The sequence below is a fragment of the Microcaecilia unicolor genome, chromosome 6 (genome assembly GCF_901765095.1).
Source record: "Microcaecilia unicolor chromosome 6, aMicUni1.1, whole genome shotgun sequence".
Lineage (NCBI taxonomy): Eukaryota > Metazoa > Chordata > Amphibia > Gymnophiona > Siphonopidae > Microcaecilia > Microcaecilia unicolor.
Genome location: NC_044036.1, coordinates 82,247,397 through 82,260,217, shown reverse-complemented (window position 1 = coordinate 82,260,217; position 12,821 = coordinate 82,247,397). Strand labels below are relative to the sequence as shown.

Genomic DNA, 12,821 nt, shown 5'->3' with positions numbered 1-12,821 from the left:
CAATTAACTTTCAGTCCCCTAGACTGCAGCCTCCTCTCCCCCCAAGATAGGTCAACAATTGTGATCATCACACAAACATCCTATAAAAATGAAGGTAAAGTATGTGCAGGTGGATCGTTGAGTCTGATTGGTTGTCAGGATCTATTATTTTGCTTTGGCTGAAGCTATTCTTTGCTACTTCCAAGAAGCTGCTACCCTAGGAAAATGCCTAGTCTTGTCTAATGGTTGGGCTGGCCTTTTCCCAACTCATTCTAAAGCTCCCACCCTCTTCAATGTGTCCCATATAAAATAAGCCTCTGTCTTGTATTGTGATTTTTCTTATTTGCCCCTGACTGCTGGAATAAACGTCCTCCAGAGAGTCAAGATTCTCATCCTGTATGCAGTGGCATAGCTACGTGGGGCCTGGGGGGGCCTGGGCCCCCGTAGATTTGGCCCTGGACCCCCCTGCCGACGACCCTCTCGACCCCCCTCCCGCTGCCAACCCACTGTTGCCTACCTTTGCTGGCGGGGGAACCCAACCCCCACCAGCCGAGGTCCTCTGCTTCCTGCAAAAGGCTTCCTTCCTTCTGTTTCTGATGTCCTGCACGTTGTCGAGAGGGTCGTCGGCAGGGGGGGGGCAAAGTTGGTGGTGGCGGCGGTGGGGTTGGCAATGGCGGGCAGGCGGGGTCGGCGGCGCTGGGGGGGCTAAAATGTGCACCCTCACCTCGGGATCTGGCCCCCCTCCCGCCGAAGTCTGGCTACGCCCCTGGGCCCTGAAAAGACCCATTTTTGCAACTTCCTTTCCCTTAATTTCCTCAGAGCTTGCCATACTCCTAGGTGAACTTAGATGGTCACCCAGGAAGCCAGAATTTGTGGAGGAGAGCATGAGCAACACAACAGTCAATATAGCCGGACAGATGGAGTAGGGGTGAGGATGGCTCTTCCAAAGGACACAAGGGAGATGTGATAATTCTTATGTGTGATCTTTTATTGAAAATACACCAAAAGACTTGACACTGAGGCTGTGATTCGGCACATGGGTGCCTGCCACAGGAGTCCGAAAGTATGGTGTATGTTAATATATACTGTACAATCCAATCTTGCACATAGAGAAATGGACGATGTTGCAAAACACTATGCTGCATAGGAGCCGACTCTGTGGGTGTTGAGGGTGCTTGAGCACCCCCAATATTGAGAAAATTCCTTGTACGTGTCTAGGGAGGGATTGTTTCCATTGGGCTTAGCATCCCTAATAATTTTGAAAAGTTGGCTCCTATAAGCCCAGGTGCTGATAGACAGAAACATCCTTAGGTTTTTCAGCACAGGAGGAGGTCACTGCTACAAATCAGGAACAGCCTCACTAAGCTGATTCATTGTCCTGAACTGTAAACACTCAGCATTAAAGAACAAGACAGACCACTGTCGTCCATACTCCCATCTAAAAAATACTGGATCAGTGTAAAGTACTCGTGGAGAACTATGATCATATACTGTGTTTATATTTGGACGTAAGAAATTAATAAAAGTACATGAAGAATAGAGCTATACAAAAGGGACTTGGAATGTTATGCTATAGAAGGACTCTCGTGCTTGTTTTTATTCCTGTCCCTCACTTACTTCATTCATATATCCCTTGGCCACTGGGTCTGCACTCCAAGTCTTATGAAGGGGTTTTTTTTTTTGCTCTCTTTTCTCTTTTCTTCTCCTTCTTTGTTAATTGAACTAACAGTTGTAAAATACCAACCTTAAATTATTTATTTTTTTCAGTTTCTAAGGTTTTGATGCTATATTGTTGTTACAAGGATGCATGTATGTGGCAGCCCTACCTGGGCTGCTGGCTTCCTCCCGATCGGCTTCATTCTCGCTTCTTCCACATGTCTCGTATCCAAGATCCTGAAGGCCCACCTGCACTTCTTTGCTGTCCTGTGTCACTAGTGGCTCACCTGGACACACACATACACAAAGAAGCAGTGCTCTTGGCTTATTGTGCTTTGGGATCATCAACAATCTGTGCTGAACCAAGACTGTGAATACTGGTTTTCAGCTGTGCAATATAGGACTAATATAATGGGTCACCTAGATCAGGAGATCAAAGTAGGTATCTACTGTAAGCCTATTTTATAAAGGTTTATAGGCACTAATGTGTCCTTATAAACTACTTACAGAAAAGCCACCAAAATGGCAGCTAATACACTGCCAGTACAGTTACACCAGCTTAAAAAGTAGTGGAGAAAGATTATTATGATAGAGTGCAAATGGGTCTCCATGAGGACTGGTGGTGGGTTACAGACTTGGTGGAAGGGAAAACTACAATAAAAATCAAAGAGGACATACTGAGCAGGAGCTGGAACTGTTTGAGCTGATCCCCCTGGGCATGCACTGTGGCTTCTGACACAACCAGTTTGCCTTGCAGTTCACGGTTCTGCTGTTTGCAGTGTATGAGCTCTGAGCAGAGCCGCTCAGTCTGTTCCTTGAGACTCAGCTTGACGTCTTGCCCCAAACAAGTGCTTTCAGAGTCAAAATCCACCTTCAGAAAACACAAACAAAACACATAATTAAAAAAAACACACCATGACAAAGCAACAAGACCACTCAACAGTAAGTCACAGGACCATCAATACAAAGTCAAAACCCACTACCAAAGAACTCATCCAATGGATTCATCTAGCTCCTGTTTATTATACAACTATAAAGCTATATCTGAGTACATCAGGTATCATGAAAGCATAGCTCTGTGGTTTCTCAAAACACTTCAATTACTCAATATGCTTCAGGTACTCCTTTTCTAAGGGAGTACTGAGAGAAGAGGACACCTCTCTGGGTAAGTGAACATTATTTTGCTGGGAGAAAGCTTGGGATAGAAAAGAATTTGTAGATGTATTAATAAAATCTGTTTAATTCCATTAAAAAGCCTGGTACTTGTGACTTGGATTGGCCACTATTGGATACAGCAGTGGTTCCCAAAGCTGTCCTGGAGGAATCCTAGCCAGTCAGGTTTTCTGGATATCCACACTGAATTTGCATGCAGTGGAAGCAGTACACGCAAATTAATCTTATAAATATTCAATGCAGATATCCTGAAAACCTGACAGGCTGGGGTTCCCCAGGACAGATTTGGAAACCACTAGGATACAGGGTACTGAGCTTGATGGACCTTTGGTGTGACTGAGTATGGCATCTCTTAAGTTCTAATATTTTATCGTCTACTCCCCAAACTTAAACACACCTCCTGGAACTCCTCTGCTTAATCTGATTGAAAGTATGTGTGCTATGGAAACACACATGTTCTTTCAGCCGGACTAAGGATGGCAACTTTCAGACAAGCAACTTTCCCAATAAGACTGAACCTGTTTCAAACAGTTATTTCCCTTCTTGATATGTAACTTTTGTAATTTTGTAAGCCACATTGTGCCCGCTTTTGTGGGAAAATACAGGGTATAAATGTACTTAAATAAATAAATAAATATACACTTGTTTACTCTTGTAAATGGCTTGAAAATTGTCCTTAATAAGGGGCAATGTTCAAAAGTTATTTACATCAGTAAAAAGTATTTTACTGGCTTAAGCTGACCTTTAGAAAATTCCATAATTGCCGTCACAGTAACTGTAAAGGACTCACCTGATTGGCTGAACTGGGCAGTTTAGACTCATTTCCAGTTGACTGGCAGAGTAGGGTACCAAGGTCCAGTGACTGAGGCCTTGTGCAATGTCTCTTTGCTGCCTCTTCTCTCAGCTGCACTCCCAGAGCAGAGCGCTTCACTGGCACAGCTACTGTTTCTGTTTTCAGTCCTTCCAGGTCCTTAGACATACCAAGTACCAATCCTGGATTCATCTTTCCTGCTCCCTCCTGGCAGTTTTGCAGCATCTCTTCCTGTGATAGGTTAAGGATAGGATCTGCATTGCTCATCTTTTCATGCAGCTTTCTGATCTCCGATCTCTGGCCCTTGTCGTCCATTTCCCCATCTTCCTTCTTGTGGCCCATCATCTTCTGCGTTTCACTCTCCCACCATATTGACTTTGCTTGTTGCATCTGGTCTTTCATAATCTCATCCCAGCACAGACTCGGTGGCATGACACTGCAAGAAGACAATGTTCCAAATCATTTCACGGGGTTATCAGAGTAAGAATATAAGTGGTGTTTCTAATAGTGGATAATCTGAGTCACCCTGCAGATCCAAATGGGGAGATCCACTCCCTAACACTCAGAAGTGAGAAGTGGCATTCCCTAAGTCTACCTATCCTCCAGAAATGTGTGCAATCCTTTTTAAAACTAGCTATATTGCTAGCCTTGACTACATCCTCTGACAACAAATTCCACAGCTTAATTGTGCAAAATGATCTTATTTATTAATTTATTTCACTCGTTTACATCTGCTACAGTTAGTTTCAAGGAGTTTCTTCTAGTCCTGTTTAAAAAGGAAAATACCTGTTCAGTGTTTCACATATGATTTAACCCCCCCCCCCCCCCCCCACCCCACCCTGTACTGCATCAGCATTCTGGAATACTCTGCCAGTCCTTCTACACACTGAATCTGGGCAGCACTGGGGTGTTTGAAGACTCTGGCACCTAAAAATCTTTTGCAGAGTGGGACTGTGAGCCTGTGTTTCCCTTTCTTGATATCCTGTGCTGAGGGTCTCTCCCTCTACCCATCGCTAGATATATAACCCCAACCCAAGTGTACAGCGCTGCGTACGTCTTGTAGCGCTATAGAAATGATAAGTAGTAGTAGTAGTAGACTTCCTTTTCTTCTCTTCTTTCCTGTTATACCACTGGAACTCTTGTCACTTTTACAGATAGTACTTAGTCTGTAAACTGCTTTGGTGTGCTTGTTGCAAAAGGGGGTATAGCAAATACAAATGAATAAATATACTCCCTTCTTTGTCATCTCTTTTCAAAGCTGAAACACATAACCTGTTAAGCCTTTCTTTTGGTTTATAGTATTTATAACCTGCTTGTCATTGCACTTCTAGACAGGTAATAACCAAATACAATAATACAGAAAATATATATAATAAGGGCCCTCCTGTATGCTAGCTTGATCACTCCTCAATATTAAACATGAAATAAAGAGGAGGAAAAGAGCCTCTGACTGCAGGGAATTCATATTTATTTCATTTTGTATTCTGTGTTTATCTTACCAACTGGGAACTCCTGTATGTCTCCCAGCTTCCTCTTTATACACTGTCTGTGTGTACCTTACCTGCTGGGAACCTATGTAGGACTCGCAGCTTCCTCTCCATTTGCTGTCTGTGTGGATCTTACCCACTGGAAACCCCTGTATGACTTCCAGCTTCCTCTTTTTAAGCTCTCTGGGGGAGATTCTATAAATAGTATTGCAAATTAAGCACTGATATAAATTGATCCTCAATGCTACTCTATAAAGGGTGCTCTGGGATGAGCACTCTTTATAGAATAGCATTGAGAGCCAAATTCTGCACTCAACTTTAGGAATGAGGACTTACACCAGTTGAATCCTGGTGCACAGGTTGGGCATGGATCTCCACTATCGTTTAACACTGCGCACATCTTTTGTGAATACCTCTGATCCGCCCATGACCCTCCCATGGCCGTAGGTGCAAAATAAGCACTATATACAGCACTATATGTTCCCATATAACAAAGATAAATGGGATTATAATACATGGCACTATCCAGCATTAACCTGACTTTAAAATACAGGCTCTGACTTATTTCATCATCCACTGCTAAAGCCTGTTGATTAATGAGCTTCAGCCTTGCATACAGACAAGAGATGCTGCCAAGGTGCCAATGTACTAGAACAACAGTTTCTATAAGCACCGATGTCATGGACCAGCCAAGGACTCTTGGAATTTCCCTTGCAGCCAGAGAGGCGCTGTGGCTGGCAAAACTGCACATTGTTTAGGAAACCCCGACTCATTGTCAAGGTGACCCCTTCACTGTGGTTCCAGTGAGACAATATTGTGGCCCTTGAAGTCACAATATTTGGGATAAACAAAGTTATTTGTGCATCGACAGGAAGGTCAGAATGTACATAATTAGCCCAGCTGCAGCTTGAGATTTCTGTATAAAAGAGGCTCATATCAGAGGCAAAAGGCTGCTGACCCTGCTTTGCGTCTGACTGACCATCTGAGGAACACTTTGCCATCTGATGGATGTCTCCCTTCAGGTTGTTTACTTGCCATGTATAGTGTTTTAGAAGTGCTGTGGATTTAGAGTAACTGACTGAATTATACGTTTGTCTAGGGTAACGGGTGTTTACTCTAAGCTATTTTTATAATAAGACCTTCATTGTCTTCATTCTTGCCTTTTCATTTTGGTCTTGCTGCTATTGTAAATAATTAAGTAATCTATTTTTATAATACCCTTGGGTGTGGAGTTAGTTCTGTTATTAGTTGGGCATTATGAATTTGAGTCGATAAAAGGGAACACAGTTGCTTCCAGACACTACTTTGTCTAATGCCAGAACGTGGAAGAGTCTTGTTCCTCTGGAATTTATACTAAGTGTCACATCCCAATAACACCCCAAAAGGTTTATCTGTGTACACCCCACAATGACCATGCCCCCTTTTGAGTTGAATGTGATCTAATTTAAGCACCCGTTGTTACAGAGTAGTGCGCAGTCAGAACGGCACCCAAATCATAATCAGTGCTCATTATCTCCAATAATTAAATCACTGGACCCCGTTAACTATTTGGTGCATGGATCTGGGATCCACACCCAAATTTGGGAGAGTTTTATATAATTCATGTGTCTGTGTGTATTTTATTCACTGATAAAGCCTGTAGGGCTTCCTGGTCTCTCTATCTTACCCCAGGGGGCCGGTGCAAGGATTCCATTTCTCTCTCGCTCTGTGCTGTCCCTGTATATCTTACCGGCTGGGGTACACTGAAGGACTCCCAGCTTCTTCTCTCTTTGCCTTTGATTCGCCGTCAGTCTCCCCTTTCTCTTCTTTAAGTTGAGGGCTTTCACATTTGACCTGGAGTGGCTCCTCCTTTGGGCTGCCTCCTTTGTTCAAGGAGTTCTCAGACAATATTAAAGTTGCTTCTCTTGACACATGCATGGTCTTAGAGCTACCAATATTGTTCTAGAAAGAAAACACAAATTATCATCATTATATACAGCTATTATGCTACCTATGGAACCTTTGACCAGTGTATAGATTACTAACAGTTGCAATCAGGGGAGGACAGTGGTCTGGCCACCCCCTTGCCCGGCTGCTACCTGACATGCCTTCTACCACCGCGCTGCTGCCCCCCCTACCAACACATCTGACGCCCTCGCTGCCCCGGTTCTACCTGAAGGGCCATGGTGGTCTAGTGGTCTCTGCGGGGGAGGGGGGGGAGCATGTTCTTCCCTGCCCACTGAGCTGCCACTATTCCCCCGCCTGCTAGTGCTGCCGTATTTTCAAAATGGCAGCCAAGACTTCCCGCACTAGTCTCGCAGGTCTTCGCAGTCTCGGCCACCATTTTTAAAGTACAGCAGTGCAGGGCAGGGGGAACAGCTGCAGCACAATGGGCAGGAAAGAACATGATCCCCCCTGCAGAGGCCACTAGATCACCAGTGGTGTGCCTTGAAAGGTAGGACCGGGGAGGGATGTAGTATGCGGCGGGCATCCGGGCAGAGCCTCTGGGCCCTCGGGCATTGCCCGGTTGCCCGAATGGTCAGTCCGTCCATGGTTGCAACCTTGTAATCGGAGGTTATAAAGACTGTGAAATTAAAGCAATTCATTTCTTGATTAAAATATATGAAATGAATGGTAATAATGCTTGTAAAACTTGTTTTCTAGTCTTAGGAGGAATTTACAGGTGGCTAAGTCTTAGCCACCTGTAAATTCCTCCTATGATTAGATAACAAGTCTTTCCAAAATAACTTCCCTGAACCATTACAACTCTATAGAACATCAATGGAGACTATAAAAATCAAGATTTTATATAGTAATTAAAAGAAATAACAAAAGGAATAAAACTAGAAAGGTGAGAATAACAACAGTAGCTAGCAAAAGGTGCCCAATCTAGCCATTTGTAATCATTCTCCTCATAGCCATTTTTGTAATGGAAAGGCTAGTTCCCATGGGCAACAGAAAGCATTACTCACCATTAAGCCACCTGCTAAAGCCTCCAGGTCACTGAATTCAAGTATGACTGACATTTGAAAAGCAAAATTCTCTAAAGAGATGTTTAACTTCAACTAAGATAGTGACACAAGGTGGTTTCTGGAAGTTTTTACCAGGGCGTCTTTCATAGTCACACAATATAAGCTATAGAAAGAAGCACACACATTTCACACCAGAAAGTGAAAGATTCCTGCACTTCCAAGGAGGGGCTGCATTTAGTACAGTATATACTCTAAACATGATTTTATTGTTATCTAAACCCTGACAAGAGAGAATGATAACCCCATTAAGTAAGTAATTCAGACAAAAATGATATATCCCGATAATTTATTCAACAGAAAGATTTAACAATAAGTATCCTTGTGTGAAAAGACATGTGAAATCTTCATTCAGTAACTGAAGGCACCTGGAGATTTTCTAGCGGCATATTTACTCTGCTGGTGGTTTATTTGTTATCTAGTCAATTAAGCACCTGATTCTAATTAGCTAATTAAGAGGGAAAGTTTTTTAATCTGTTTTAACCAAATAGTACCAGGCTTTTTTTTGCAAATAATACACATTAAGTGGGGGGAGGGGGATTCTATATATGGTGCCTAAAACATCCGCACAGAAAACATTTTTGCCTAAATGTATTCTGTAAGTGGCACCGAGACTTAGACTCAGTATATAGAATTACACTTAGTAATTCTAAAACTATGCACATCCATTTACACCAATGAAAACATGGCGTAAATCCTGGTGTGTAAATTTAGGTGCACTGGGCCATATTCTATAACTACGCTTGTAAATTTCAGAACGCCCACAAAATGCTCATTTCCCCCACCCATAACCACGTCCCTGTTTGGCTGTGCGCATTAGAAGTTGGCACACTGTGTTACAGAATACACTTAGTGAGTTGTGCACGTAAATTCTAATTATTGCCAATTAGTGCTCATTAATGCTTCTTAAGTGCTGTTATCAACGCTAATTGGCTTGGTAAGCCAATTAAGCTACATGCATATTTGTAGAATACACCTGGATTTCAGAGCAGATCTCTAGGCTCGCTATATAGAATCCAACAGATAGTCTACACAATAGCATGCAAAACGTTTTCTACAGATCAAGATGCACAAAATATTCATATGGTTCCATGGTGTAAATGGCCGACATTATACTTTCTGTTCTTGTTACACTTGGAGGCCTTTTTATTTATTTATTTATTTTATTTATGCACATTTATACCCCACTTTTTTCCACATGCATGCGGACTCAAAGTGGCTTACAATGTACCGATAAGGCGATCGCCAGACCAGTGGATATACAATTACATAAAATAGGATAGAAGGAACTGGGAAGAAGAAAAAGGGAATGGGAGTTATAGACTAAAAAGGTTCATGGACATGTTAGGATGGACTGTAGGTAGTATGTGGCAGTTCTGTAGTTGGCTTTCTGAGCCCAACGTGGGCTTCACTTGCCGCACATCCATTTCTTTAAAATAACCCCCCCCCCCCTTTTACCTGCTGCGGTAAAAGGGGGTCTCAGTGCACGTCAAAAACACATGCCAACGTCAGCACAGGCCCCCTTTTGCTGCAGCTTCGTAAAAATGGGTGTGGCCTTGGTGACTGCTGCTTGTGATGGGTGTGAGAGGAAGGTATTTTAGTGTATTACCTTTTGGCTACAGGTGCTCTCAGATTTTCCATCAGCTGTATCGTCCTCTGTACTATCAGTGAATTTTGAGCCTCTGTCAGCACCTTTGTCACCTGTACTTGGATCTGAAAAGAAGAGGGATGCACAGCTCAGAGATAAAGCACAGGAAAAGTGTCTGCATCGCCTTAACTCATTTGTGTCTCTTTTCTGCTCCTTTGTCCCTTTCCATTACATGTAAACAGTATACTCCCACTCCAACTGCATCTACACTGCCATGCGTCTTGTATCATTAATACTGCATATCCCAAATCATGTGCCACACACTCACAGGGCAGTTACACTGTACAGCTGAAAATGACGCTAGTCAACTGAGTTCAACCAAAGGCACACTGCTTATCTTCATCTCATAACCTGTATGAATCTATTAAAAGAAAACAAACTGCAGAACTTCAGAAAGAATCCAAGAAAGAAGTATTGCAATTAGAATAAATGCCTGGCCCAACAAGTACTAGCAGCTTATTTCATAGCTTAATTATTTTTCAGTATCCAAAGCCCATTCCAGAAAGCGACAGCTAAACTAATATGCAGTGGGAGGTATGAATGCCCGACACCCATTTTTGCTGGCGTTACATTGGCTTCCAACAAGACAAGAGTTTTGTTTAATTTGCCTTTTGTTTTTTTTCTTCAAGGCCTTTCATGCTTTTGGAGCAGGATTTCTTGTAACATAATCGATGATGGCAGATAAAGACCTGTACGGTCCATCCAGTCTGCCCAACAAGATAAACTCATTACATGTGGTAGTGATACGTCGTATGTACACCTGGTCTTGATTTCTCAAGAGGCATTTTTTGGTTTATAAGCCTGTCCATAGTCTGCCCCACCTAGTGTTTACTTGTTATCCCGGCTGCTCAGGAGCTACATATGCCACTACAAGGGTCAAAAACCTTGAAAAGGCATAGTTTTGCCAATATGGAACTCGATTTCCTCTGAACTGAAGCATATTCATCGTTCTATAAATAGTTAAAGACCTGGCTCTTTGTGCAGTTTTTGGCTAAGGAGTCTGATAGCTTGAATCTTTATGAAAAATTGTTATATTAAATACTGTTGATGGTGGTGGAGGGTTGGGAGTTGTGAATTTCAAATTTTTTTTTTGTGTTGAGTTCATCTTATGCTGGGGGGGGGGGGGGGTACATTTTAATTTAAATGGCTGATTACATGATTGTTGTGATTATTTTAGTATATGATGTAAATACTATCCATTGCTCCAGATACAAAATTTAGATTGTGAGGCCACTAGGAAAAGAGAAAGTATCTGCATATAATATGTAAACTGCTTTGGTTGTACCACAGAAAGGAGGTATATCAAATGTATGACCCTCACCCTACCCAATCAATGGTAATTTTTTAAGACAGGAATTTTATACTCTGCCTTGAGCATGTTGAGTAGAATTAAAATGCAATTTTAAATGTAATTTCAATTAAATCCTTCTACTTTGAATAGATTTCCCATTTTGTATCCCTAGTTCTACTGTGAAGAGTCTCTCCATTGCGATACTAGCATTGGCATGGACCTACTTTGTCCCACAGGATTTTGCACATGTCGACAACTTCCAAGATGAGGCTTTCAGTAGTGAGAAGCATAATTTACACTGATCAGACCCAACATGATCTACCATGAACCCTACTTGCTATGGAATCAGTAAAAGGCAATGGCATATCGTGAATGGGAGTGCAAGCCAGAGAACGAGGTCTGCTTGTTCCTTCTAAACATACAGCATTATTGTGAGTCTAAGTCAGAACAGGATAATTACTTTTCTCTTCCATCACTGCTTCTCTAAGAGAGGGAAAAAAAGCAAGTCATGGCATCCAGAGGCATATCCCTGTCACTATGGGAAGACTGCAAAGGTTGAACTTGCTGAGGAAGAAATGAACTCATAAGGAGGAAACATAGTAATGGGCAGGAATGTAAATGTATTTGCAAGAGCTAAAGCTGGATTTGCAGGGAAAGAGGAAGCTATCTTGAGTGTGAGCGCATGCTCTGAGGGAGAGGTATGGAGTGGTATTTTAGAAAAGACATACAAACCAGAATCAAGGCATCTGGTTCAAGATCGGCTAGTATTTTAGGGCAGGACCTGCTGACATAGGGCCTGTTCTAAAACACGTCAAGGAATGGATGTTTATGCATCGGTTATGTGTAATCGAAGCATCCATTTTTTTTTACATTTGTACCCCATGCTTTCCCACTCATGGCAGGCTCAATGCAGCTTACATGGGGCAATGGAGAGTTAAGTGACTTGCCCAGAGTCACAAGGAGCTGCCTGTGCTGGGAATTGAACTCAGTTCCTCAGGACCAAAGTCCACCACCCTAACCACTAGGCCACTCCTCCACAAATGTCTACACCACCAATGGGGTTGATATGGCAACATAAATGTGTATGTTTTGAAATGTTTGTGTCGTCCATTTCAGAAACAAAAATATTTATTTTTCCTAAGCTGTCAGTCCTTGCTAGTTTCATATTTGGAGGGGGACCATCAACCACTGAGGAATAAAGGGGGTGACTTTCCCTGTTCCCTTCAATGGAGCACTGCTCAATGCACGTTTTTTTCTGAAATTAGACATCCTGGGTAACAGATGTAAATCTCAATGTTGATCTTTTTGAACATGGACATGCATTCTTCTTCTGATATGGGGAATACATGTTTACTTTTTAGGCCAGCCCTAGTCCCATTCAGAACATGCCCAGGCCATATTTCCTTGCCATATGCATGTTTTTCAATATATTCCAGCTTTGTAAAATTGGGATTTAGATGTTTATGCGATACACCACAAGCCCCATTATAGCTGAGGTTATTTTACTGTCCTGGGAGAATCAGGCCACATCTTAAAAGGGCCATGTATAGCCCCAAGCACAAACCCTACCCAAGGCCCTCCCATACAAGCTATCCAACCTGAGCCCCCACCAAAAAAGTCTCTCCCTCAATAAAATCCAACCCCTTCATTGCAAGACGTTCCTCCCAAATATAAAAACCTGCCCGCTAGGCTCCTCCATCCTCCTGATGGCCCCATGGCCTACCTTAACAAATCCTTAGTTGGTATCCCCAATCATTCCTGTCCTTTC

The 12,821-nt window shown here is 42.6% G+C and overlaps 1 protein-coding gene across 6 annotated transcripts in view; it reads right to left on the bottom strand.

Annotated features, from left to right (window-relative positions):
* The window catches only part of PDE4DIP (phosphodiesterase 4D interacting protein), a 310,072-nt gene that overhangs the window by 79,101 nt on the left and 218,150 nt on the right, over positions 1–12,821 (bottom strand). For all 6 annotated transcript variants that reach the window (XM_030207593.1, XM_030207594.1, XM_030207591.1 and 3 more), the window contains 5 exons: positions 9,724–9,827; positions 6,836–7,047; positions 3,599–4,055; positions 2,314–2,506; positions 1,806–1,922 (listed from right to left, as the gene is read on the bottom strand). In XM_030207593.1, coding sequence (XP_030063453.1) covers positions 1,806–1,922; positions 2,314–2,506; positions 3,599–4,055; positions 6,836–7,047; positions 9,724–9,827 — 1,083 coding nt within the window. The remainder of the gene's footprint in view (positions 1–1,805; positions 1,923–2,313; positions 2,507–3,598; positions 4,056–6,835; positions 7,048–9,723; positions 9,828–12,821) is intronic.